The sequence below is a fragment of the Cynocephalus volans genome, chromosome 8 (assembly GCF_027409185.1).
Source record: "Cynocephalus volans isolate mCynVol1 chromosome 8, mCynVol1.pri, whole genome shotgun sequence".
NCBI lineage: Eukaryota > Metazoa > Chordata > Mammalia > Dermoptera > Cynocephalidae > Cynocephalus > Cynocephalus volans.
Window position 1 is genome coordinate 44,051,268 of NC_084467.1, and position 10,218 is coordinate 44,061,485.

Consider the following 10,218-nt stretch of genomic DNA (forward strand, 5'->3'; position numbering starts at 1 on the left):
GGCCATCTTGGCCCTGACACACCCCTTCCCAGATGGCCCCACATCCAATGACTGATGAAGGCAGGGGTATAAAGGCCTGGCCATCTTAGCTCGTCTGGGGACAACTCTGCTGGGCCATTCTAGCTCCAGAGATCCTGTCCAGTCAGCCAAGACTGCCCTTGGGCCTGTATGGAGCTCCTGACTTCTCCTTCTGCCATTCCTGTTTTCTCCTCTCCCTTCCGCACCTGTTGATCCCAAGAATTCTCCCTCATAAACATCCTGCATTCCAGTATCCATCTCAGAATCTGTTTCCCAGGAATCCAACCTGCAACAGGCCCTCAATCTTCCCTTTCCCTTCTCTGAGCCCTCACTTTCAGGGAGCATTCATTCATTCACCTCAAGTTTGTAGATACCATTCAGCTGTCAACGTTTTTCGCATCCATTTTTCTATTACTACCATTCTATACTGGCTAGGTGGATCAGGAAGGGAGGCTAGCCCAAACAAACAGGTGGAGAAACTGAGGCCCGAAGTGGTGGAGTCACCAGCCCAAGGTCACTGCACTAACAGAAGTTGAGCTTCCAGACCCAGATTTTCGCCTCTGTCACTCTCCCAAGTCGCTGCATCCTGGAACAAGAGCGAACCTCCCTGAAGCGAATTCTGGTCTTGGTGGTCAGAATCCTGAAACCATGGCTCTGGGGTCCAGGGCAAGGAGGCGGCATCCGGCACTCCCGCAGTACACATGGGGAAACTGAGGTCCAGAGCCGGGCGCTCTACCGCCGTCAGAGGAGAACGAGAAGGGGGCGCGTCCTGCCTGGCGGGCAGCGCGATGACAGAGCCGCCTCCTCCCGCCCCCCGCGCCGGGTCCCCCCGCCTCGTCTTTGCCCTCGCAACGCCGCCACCTCGGAAGCGAGCCATGGTGGCGGCAGTGGCTGCAGCGTGCCTGCTCCTGTGGGCCGCGGCCTGCGCTCAGCGGGAGCAGGACTTCTACGACTTCAAGGCGGTGAACATCCGGGGCAAGCTGGTGTCGCTGGAGAAGTACCGCGGCTCGGTGAGTGGGTATCCGCTGCGAGGACAGGCGCCGCCCTGGCAGGGCCGGACGGCGGCGCCCCGCGTCCCGATTCCGTGCCGCGTGTGGCTCCGACGGGGCTCGGATTGCGCCGCAACTCGGCCCCGGCTCCCCACCCCAGTCAGGCATTCCCCTCGTCCCCGGCGCGGCGCCCCTAGATCTGTCCCGCGTCTACGTGGCACGGCCCCGGCGCGCAGAGAAACCCGACTTCGCTCCCGGAGCCTTTGGGCAGCGAGGTCAGGACCTCGCCGGGACTCTGGATGCCCCATCCCATCCTCTGCCATTTATGCTGGCAAAAGTAACCCTAGTATCGCGCGGCCTTTGCCTCTCCCATCCCGTTTCCGCGTGTGGGACAGGAGGAGTTGCTGATATTGAGTCCAATGAGAACACTGTAGATTAACATGCAGTGCAGAAGGAGTTAGCATTTTAGATGCACGGGAACCTTACACGGGTCATCCTTTAGAGAAGACACTAAGGCCCAGAGAGGGAAGGTATTTACATAAGGCCACACAGCACCAGTAAGTGACAGAGCCTGGAAGAGAACCCCACCCGTCCTCCATCCGTGGTCCGCTCTAAGTAAACTCCTTAGATGGCAGCTCAGGCTCCCTCGCTTTGCCAAAGAGAGCAACAAAAAAACAAGGAACTGAGAAACGAACAAAGTAATTCCTAGTAATAATAATTAATTGCTCCCTCCTTACCAAGCGGAAATCTCAGCCCGGAAAAGACTTCAGAGAGGAGGTGGGTCTGGTTGAGTACTTGAAAGAAGAATGGCTTTTAGCAAGACTATGAAGAGCATTCCAGACAGAGAACTCTCCATGTCAAGGCTGAGAAGCAAACAGCAAAAAGGGTGGGGGAGGGGTGGGGAGGACTTGAAGCAGTTGTGCCCGAAAGACTATAAAGCCAGAGGCTGAGAGTTGTGCAAGATGAGGCTGAAGGGGTCAGGGAGGGACCAAGAGGGGCCTTGAACACTACATTCAGAGGCTTAGATGTTACACTGTGTGTAATGAAGAACCCTCCACGTCTGCCTCTCTGGATGGACCTGGGGACCCTGGTATGCGAGATGAACTCTAATGGACAGGTAGACCCACCATCCAGATTTGGATGGACCACCCAAAAAGGCTGTCAACATTCTCCTCCCAGGAATAAGGCCATCTTTAGTGAAGAAAGTACTCTATTAGCCTTGAAATTCTCTATTATGCTGGGAGTCCTGGGGCGATAATCCCTGTCCTGACTGTCCTCCAGGAGATTGTGAGTTTCAAATGAGATGACAATGTAGAAGCACTTGGTAAACTGTACAGTGCTCTGTAACTGTGTTTCATGGATCCCTGCAGGAACTTCATCCAGGACGCAGGGCAAAGAGCCAAGAACAGAACCCATTCCCAATCAAGCCTCCTCTTCCCTCTAGTGCAGCCCACCAGAGAGCCCCAGGTTTAGCACCTGACCAACTCTGCTACTCATTAATTATTGCTCGTTATTGAGCACCTACTGTATACGAGGTACTAGGCCAGGCCCTGGCGATACAGTGGTGAACAAAACAGATGTTTCCACTTTAATAGAGCTTACATGGGGTGGAGAGGAGAGAAACAAAAAAACAAGGACTCGAGGATGAACAAGGTAATCCCAGTGAGTAATAAGTGTTAAGACAAAAATAGAACAAGGCCACACAGCTACTAAAAAATAGAGTTAGAATTTGAACCCAGGCAGTATAGCTCCAGAGTCCATGCCCTTAGTGGCCAAGTTTAGAGGGAAACTGGGGAACAGTCAGTTCAGGGAAGATGGAAATGGTGCTGTGAGTTAACCCAAGCTAGGTCTGCCGCTTGGGGAATATGCTCATTCATCCACCTGCAAACATTTACTGGTTACTACTACATGCCTGGCACTGGGTCCAGCCCTGGTGACCTAGCCATGAGCAAGATTGACACGGTTTATGCCCTTATTTAGACGAGTGTTGAGTGTGGATGAATAGGTGTCCTTTTGGGGATGTGCTTGCATACCACATGAGGTTACGTACACGTAGGCTGAAAGTAGTGTGTGTGTGAATAGTTTGCTTGCTTCTATGTACACATCTGAGTCTTTATCTGTGCTTGTATATATATATACATGTAAATTTACTGTGTGTATTTGGGTGTGTCTTTCTTTGGTCTTTAAGGACCAAGCTTTCTGGTTTCAGAGATGGAACTACAAGCAACATTTCCCACCTTCCAAAAGAGTGGGCAAACCTACAAGATGTAGGTTAAAAATAAGGAACTTTTAATGCTGTCATTGCCCAGGGATCCAGCAGGGAAGAAAGATGAAGACCGCTAACTCTTCCTCTTAATTGGGGTAGGGGGTTAAGAGTCCCAGTTTCTCACCACCCCGGGCAGAGTATGGCATATACTGACAGCAAATGGGGGAGGTTGTTCTAATACCTTATGGCCCCAGGAAATGGGTCCTTCCTCATGTGGTGGAGGTAGTGGGTAGAGGAGTTACAGTTCAGTGGTTCCCTCATCTAGCCCAGTGGTTCTCAAGTGGTTATTTTTGCTTCCCAGGGAACATTTGGCAGTGTCTGGAGACATTTTTGACTGTTAAGAGTAGGCATCCAATGTTATGGTTCAGATCCCTGTACCAGCCAGTTGCCAAAAAAAAAAGACTAGGCATCTAGTGGATGGAAGCCAGGGATGCTGCCAAACACCCTACAGTAAACAGGACAGCTCCCCCAAACAAAGAATTATCTGGCCTAAAATGTCAATAGTGTTGAGAAAACCTATCTAGTCCGAGTAGATTATGCCTGTGCCCATCCAATGCTCCAGCCTGCCCCTAGGAGGTGGTCCTCTTTATGGAGCCAGCTAGTTGAATCCTGACTCTTCTCAAAAAGTGGCCAGGAAGATAGAGAGGAGCTGCCCAGGCACAGGATAGGATTTAAAATCTTTTAATAATATATAGTTAGAAGCTAAAAACATAGCATTGATGCTGACATTCTAACTGCAGTATTACAATCAAGTTCCATCAACCAGCTTTATATTTATTGCTTAAAGGCTTTAGTAAATTTATGGATTAGTCTAGTGATCACAAAAAGTGGTATTTGTTTGCCAGAGGGGATTGGGACAAAAAAGGGATTGTCTTGGGGTCCTGGAGGTCCTTTTATCAAGTAAACCTGTGTCTGTCTAGGTATCCGTGCAGGTGTTTGTGTGTGTGTGAACATTTACTTACTCATTTATCAGATACTTACTGAGACTTTTTCATATGTCAGGCCCAGAGATGAAGTGGACATAGCTCCTGCTCTCAGTAGTTTCACGTTCTAGAAGGGAGACCAACACGTATACAGGCAACTACAGTGTAGAGTGACTAGCTGACTGACCCCAAAATTGAACCCAGGTCTGCCTTTCTACTCACCCCCATCACCTCCCAATGTGTGCTCACCAGTGTGTGTGCCTCTCTGTGTGAATGCATGTGTGTGGGCATGTGTGATGTTTGCTAATGTATGTTTATATCATGGGGCATGTACATACCCATTTATGTGTACTGTGTATTTATGCTCACAAGTGTTTGTGTATGTGTGCACATGTATCTGTAAGTCCCTGCATGTTTGATTTCATATGTGCCTGTGTACATGTTTGTGCATACGTGACAGCATTGCACACACATTTACATATGTGTACATAGTGTTCTTGCATGTGTGAGAGAGCATTAATTGTTGGGGGAGTCATATATGTGGACATGTCGGGGCATGTACAAGTGCATGCCTCTTCTCTGGGTTGTGTATGTGTCTGGACTTTGTTTTGTTTTTGCCACTCAGGTGTCCCTGGTCGTGAATGTGGCTAGCCAGTGCGGCTTCACAGACCAGCACTACCGAGCCCTGCAGCAGCTGCAGCGGGACCTGGGTCCCCACCACTTCAATGTGCTTGCCTTCCCCTGCAACCAGTTTGGTCAACAGGAGCCTGACAGCAACAAGGAGATTGAGAGCTTTGCCCGCCGCACCTACAGTGTCTCTTTCCCCATGTTTAGCAAGGTCGCAGTCACCGGCACTGGTGCCCACCCTGCATTCAAGTACCTGACTGGTGAGTCCTGGTCCCTTCATCCCCTCACCATCCCCTTGGGGCCCCCAGGGCAGCAAAAGCCACTGGCTGGCTGGGTGACCTGGGGCCCCTTTCCCTTCCTGACCCTCTCAGGTGGATTGATGTTTTGTTCCAGCACTAATCTTTGAGAGTGAGAGCTGGTATGAGCTAAGGAGTATTCCTGCCTAAGAATATCTCCATACTTGCTGCCTTGCAGTTCTCCCTCAGAGTCACTCTTGCAGACTTCTCTGGGATCCTGTTTTCACATGAAGAGGCTCCTAGAAGGAGACCAGTCCCTCACATTTTAGTCAGTGTGAATTAGTTGAATTTATGGACTTACAATGGAGAAACCAAGGTGCAGACAGGGACGCCACATGCCTGGAGAAGGCTGACCAAGACAGCTGACGGGCCTCTCCTGTCTTGAGTCAGAGGTGAAGTCTGTAGGCCATCGAAGGGAAACCTTCTAAGCCAAAATACTAGATATTCATATTTCAGAAATGGATCCTTCTCCAACCCCAGAAGCTTCAGAGCCACAAAATGGGGTTATGGGCCAAGCTTGTAGTTATGATCCTGTTTCCTCCCTCAGGCCTTTCTTTCTCTTCTAGGGACTCCATTTTTGCCTTTTCTCACTCCAGGCTTCTGGTTGCCTTTGTATCCCTCACCACCCCCTACTCAGCAACCCACTCACCAGGAACCACTCACTGTAAATGAGAAGTAACTGTGTATCAAACAAAGGTTCCTTACTGAGGCAGATTTGCATTTTGCTCTGTGGGTCAGTCCTAATGTTTGCTTTTTTTCTTGTGTGTTTTTATTCGTTTCTTCCAGTTCCCATAGTTAGAGATCAAACCTGGCCCTGCTTTAGAAGCACCTGGGGAGCTCTTAAAAAGGCATAAGCCTGAGGCCTTCTGAAGCAGGGCCCAAGAATCTGTTTATTTCAAGTGCCCTCCTACCCCCTAGTGATTCTAATGTGAACAGTCCACGGAGGAACTTTTGGAAACCATTAAGATTTAATTAGAGAATAGTGTGAGGTCATTAATAAGGGAGAATTTGGAACTGCTTTATCAAGCACTTCGCAGAATCCTAAAGCAGTCGTTCTCAACTTTAGCCCCACATTGTAATCTCCTAGGGAGGTTTTGAAAAATTCTGACACCTGAGTCTTATCCTCAAATTCTGATTTCATTGCTCTGGGGTGTGGACTGACATCAGCGTTTCACTGCCTCAAGGGAAAGATGGACACCTATAGTGGAATTCCAGGAGAGGGTCCACAGGGACCCCCAGGGAAGCACACTTTGTTCTCCTTTCTTTTATCTAGAGACTTCTGGGAAGGAGCCCACCTGGAACTTCTGGAAGTACCTAGTGGCCCCAGATGGAAAAGTGGTCGGGGCCTGGGATCCGACTGTGTCAGTGGAGGAGATCAGGCCCCAGATCACAGCCCTTGTGAGGAAGCTCATCCTGCGAAAGAGAGAAGACTTATAACCACGTTCCCTCTTCTCCCACTTCCCCCTCCCACCCGTCTCTGCGTGGGTGACCAACGCAGACTCCGATGGTGCTTCCAAAGGAGAGACTCACTGACTGTCCTTCCTTCACTCTTATTCGACCTATCCCCTCACTCCCGTGGGGGAAAAAACTCTAGTATTTTGATTATTTGAATCTTAGAGCAATCAATAAGAATTCCTAGCCAATGAGAGCTGTTGACCAAAGAATCACCAGCCATTTAAGAACCTCTAGCCAATGAAAATGTGTGACAAATAAAAGTGTAACAAACAATAACCCAATAAGACCACTGTAAAATGCAGCTAGTTCCCACCTCACAGGGCTGTTGTGAGGATTAGTATGAAATACCTGTGAAAGTGCCTAGGGCAGTACCAGCTAAATAGGAAGCATTCAATAAATGTTTTGTTTTGTTTTGCATGTAAACCAAAAAATAACTTGTGATCAATCAAAACCTTTATCCAACATGAATTTCTCAGTGGGAATCCAAACATTTAGATGTTGTTGTTGTTTCCTCTGTATAATTATTATTATTTTTATTTTTATTGGTTATGAATATTCATGAGATACAAAGCTGATTGTTATTATTTTTTTAATTACAAAAGAAATGCAAGTTCATTGCACAAATCCAAATAATACAGGACAATAGAAAATGAACATGAAAGTATCCTTCTCATTTCCTCTCCTCACTCTCTGGAGGTAAACACCATTAACAATTTGGTACAAAGGCTTCCAGACCTTTTTTTTATCAAATCAATCATTATTGCTCAACAAGAATTCACTGACCAAAAGTACACCGCAATAACAAACAGGCAAAAGATATACATAGATAACTTAGAGAAGAATATTGGGCTGGCTGATTAGCTCAGTTGGTTAGAGCATGGCCTTGCAACACCAAGGGTAAGGGTTTGGTTCCCTGTACTGGCCATCTGCCAAAAAACAAAGAAAACAACAGCAACAACCAAAACAAGAATATAGATGGCCAATAAGAATATGAAGAGATGTTCAGCCTCATTCAAGTTGTAGTGAGTTTTAAGTTGGTAACTCTCCTTGTTGTTAAGGATGTGGGGAAATAGCATTCATATAAACTGTTGGTGGGACAATAAACTGGCATAAGTTTTTGGAGGGTGATTTGACAATAGGTTTTTTAAAAAAAATGTTCACACCCCTTGAACTATCATTTCTCCTTCTATAAGACTCCCAGACTGTACAAATATATATGTACAATAATATGTATGTACACAGCTTGTAGTACTGAAAATTTGGATGCAACCCATATACTCATCAATATAGATCTGGTAATAAATTATGGTACAAATTCAGATGCTAAACTAATATAGTTATTAAAATGAATGAATTAGATCTCTATATGGTACCACAGAAAGTTGTCCAAAAGTGAAAAAAGGGTGAGTTGTAAAACAGAATGAGCACGTGCACACACAAAAAAACTAGTATGAATAAGTATAATATTTTTATTAAAAATTTACAACATTAAGTGAGAGAGAGGAATATAAACAAAATTGTTAATGGTGGTTGCCCATGAGGGGGGTAGGGTGGGATTACAGGAGTCTTTTTCTTTAAGTATTTCTGTAATGTCTGAATTTTTGTATGTAAAATACATATTTCACTTTATATAAATATAAAAAGAGGCAGCTAAAAACTAGGGTGATGGGCAAAGTCATTGATCAATAAGTCGTTGGCCAATAAGAAGTTCATGTCTACTTCTCCCAAGGTCACTCCCCTAGAAGTCTGGAGACTCCGATTCAAGTTCTGGCTGTGCCCTGATTCACACACAGAGCAGACTGTTCCCTCTCTGCTGTCCTCCGTTTTCGCACTGGACAATGACAGAGTTGAACTGTGCTTATGGTTCTCACAGTCTCCCTTAATGGTCCTTCTAAAAAGCTGCCCAGGGTAAAGTGAAGGCTGCTGTGTGCTGACCACAAGTTCCCCTGGGTGGCCTCCAGCCTGCCCTCACACACCCTCCCCTAAGCTCCAGCTCTGCACGTGCTCCTGTGCTTGCTCACACACACGATGAAACCCAGCTACCAGGAATTTTAGTGATGGACACCTTGGAACCACATTCTCCTGCAGCTACCATCCTTCCTCTATGTCCGCTGTGTCCACCCTCCACATTTATGCCTTACCTCACTGCACTCACCAAGGCCATCACTTAGCTCCTTATTTTTAAATTCACTGGACATCTCTCCGACCTTATTCTTTTTTTTTTTTTTTTTTTTTTTTTGTCTTTTTCGTGACCGGTACTCAGCCAGTGAGTGCACCGGCCATTCCTATATAGGATCTGAACCCGCGGCGGGAGCATCTCTGCACTCCCAGCGCCACACTCTCCCGAGTGCGCCACGGGCTCGGCCCTCTCCGACCTTATTCTACTTGACCTCTCAGCCATGTCTGACATTGCTGGTTATGCTCTTCTTCCTGGCACATTCTCTTCCCTTGGCTTTCTTGCCTCTGTCTTAGTTCTTCTTCTAGCTCTCTGAATGCTCCCTCCTTCTCAGTGTCTGTTGATGCCTCTCCCCCCACTACCCACCCCTTACTGTTGGTCTCCCTTGGAGTTCTAGGCTGGTTCTTTTTTACACCCCATAGACTCCTCCACAGCCATCTCACTTTTTCTAATGGTTTTGACACCATCCACCCTCTGACGACACCCAAATCTCTGCCTCTTATCTACACTGGATTCATATCCACCTGTCTATTGAGCATCTCTATAGACACCTCAGTTCACCATGTCCATAACTAAATGCATCATCATCTCTCCTAACACATCTGCTCTCCCTTCCACCCAACCTTTGCATCCCCTAAGCCTTCCCTTTCACACACCACTCATTTGTTCACTCATTCATCACACTCTATTCTCATTACTTAAGCCACTGCCTTCCCTTCCCTCTCCTCAGCACAGTGCCTAGCCCTTAGCAGATTAAACTGAATTATGTGTAAGCATTTTGAGTACCACCTCCATGCCTGTGCCTGATTAGATCCTATCTGGAAACCAAAGATGAGCAAAACATTTCCCCAGAAGCTTAGAGTCCGGCTGAGGATTTTACACTCCCAATTAGACCTGCATTCCTATAGACTTTATCAGCTTTCTGCTGCTCCCAAGTCCCCTCTAACATGTTCAAGAGTCTCCTAGGAAAAATACCACTTTAAATCCTTATCAATTATCATCTTAGTCATTGGTTAACCAGTATCTGCCAACATCTTGGTTTTAAATTAATCCTTGGGTTATCAGCTAACACTTGAGTAGTTAATGTTTTACTATCTACTAAGACTTTAATTATCTTCTAACACCTTACTTATAAGCCAAATACTTTATTAGGTTGTATCTTAGCACTTAGTAGTTTAGCTATTTGCTAAGCCTTAATTATTAATCAATATTTTAGTTATCTGCCTAAATCTTATTAGCTTTAATCTTATCCCTTAACTATCTGCTAAAGTTAGAGTAAATTAGCAAGCCAAAGACCACCAGTTGGAAGTTTGGGAAGGAGGTCATTTCTGGGTGCAGGTATGATAAAGGCCTTTGGCTTTTGTTGAGATCTCCTTTCACCCCCAAATGATTCTCTTTCAACTTCAACCAGCCCCAGGTCCTGAGAGAAATGGAGCTCCCATCCTAAATATTTACTTGCTTCTCTGAG

The 10,218-nt window shown here is 46.5% G+C and overlaps 1 protein-coding gene across 2 annotated transcripts; it reads left to right on the plus strand.

The window, feature by feature from the left end:
• The first annotated feature begins 888 nt into the window (after positions 1-888).
• Positions 889-6,953, plus strand: GPX7 (glutathione peroxidase 7). 2 transcript variants are annotated; one of them, XR_010024271.1, is made up of 3 exons: positions 889-1,028; positions 4,276-4,400; positions 4,822-4,886. XR_010024271.1 is itself a non-coding variant. In XM_063106752.1 (3 exons), exons 1-3 carry the CDS (start codon positions 894-896, stop codon positions 6,554-6,556), a joined length of 561 nt encoding a protein of 186 aa, XP_062962822.1. In that variant the 5' UTR covers positions 889-893; the 3' UTR covers positions 6,557-6,953. The 2 variants fall into 2 exon arrangements, 1 of the variants encoding a protein (XP_062962822.1); XM_063106752.1 differs by lacking the exon at positions 4,276-4,400 and adding an exon at positions 6,393-6,953 and having other exon boundaries at positions 4,822-5,083.
• The last annotated feature ends 3,265 nt before the right edge of the window (positions 6,954-10,218 follow it).

Coding starts and splice junctions, on each gene's coding strand:
- GPX7 (XM_063106752.1), top strand. CDS start 894: ATGGTGGCGGCAGTGGCTGCAGCGTGCCTGCTCCTGTGGGCCGCGGCC. Junction 1,029..4,821: donor TGGAGAAGTACCGCGGCTCG/GTGAGTGGGTAT, acceptor TTTGCCACTCAG/GTGTCCCTGGTCGTGAATGT. Junction 5,084..6,392: donor TGCATTCAAGTACCTGACTG/GTGAGTCCTGGT, acceptor TCTTTTATCTAG/AGACTTCTGGGAAGGAGCCC.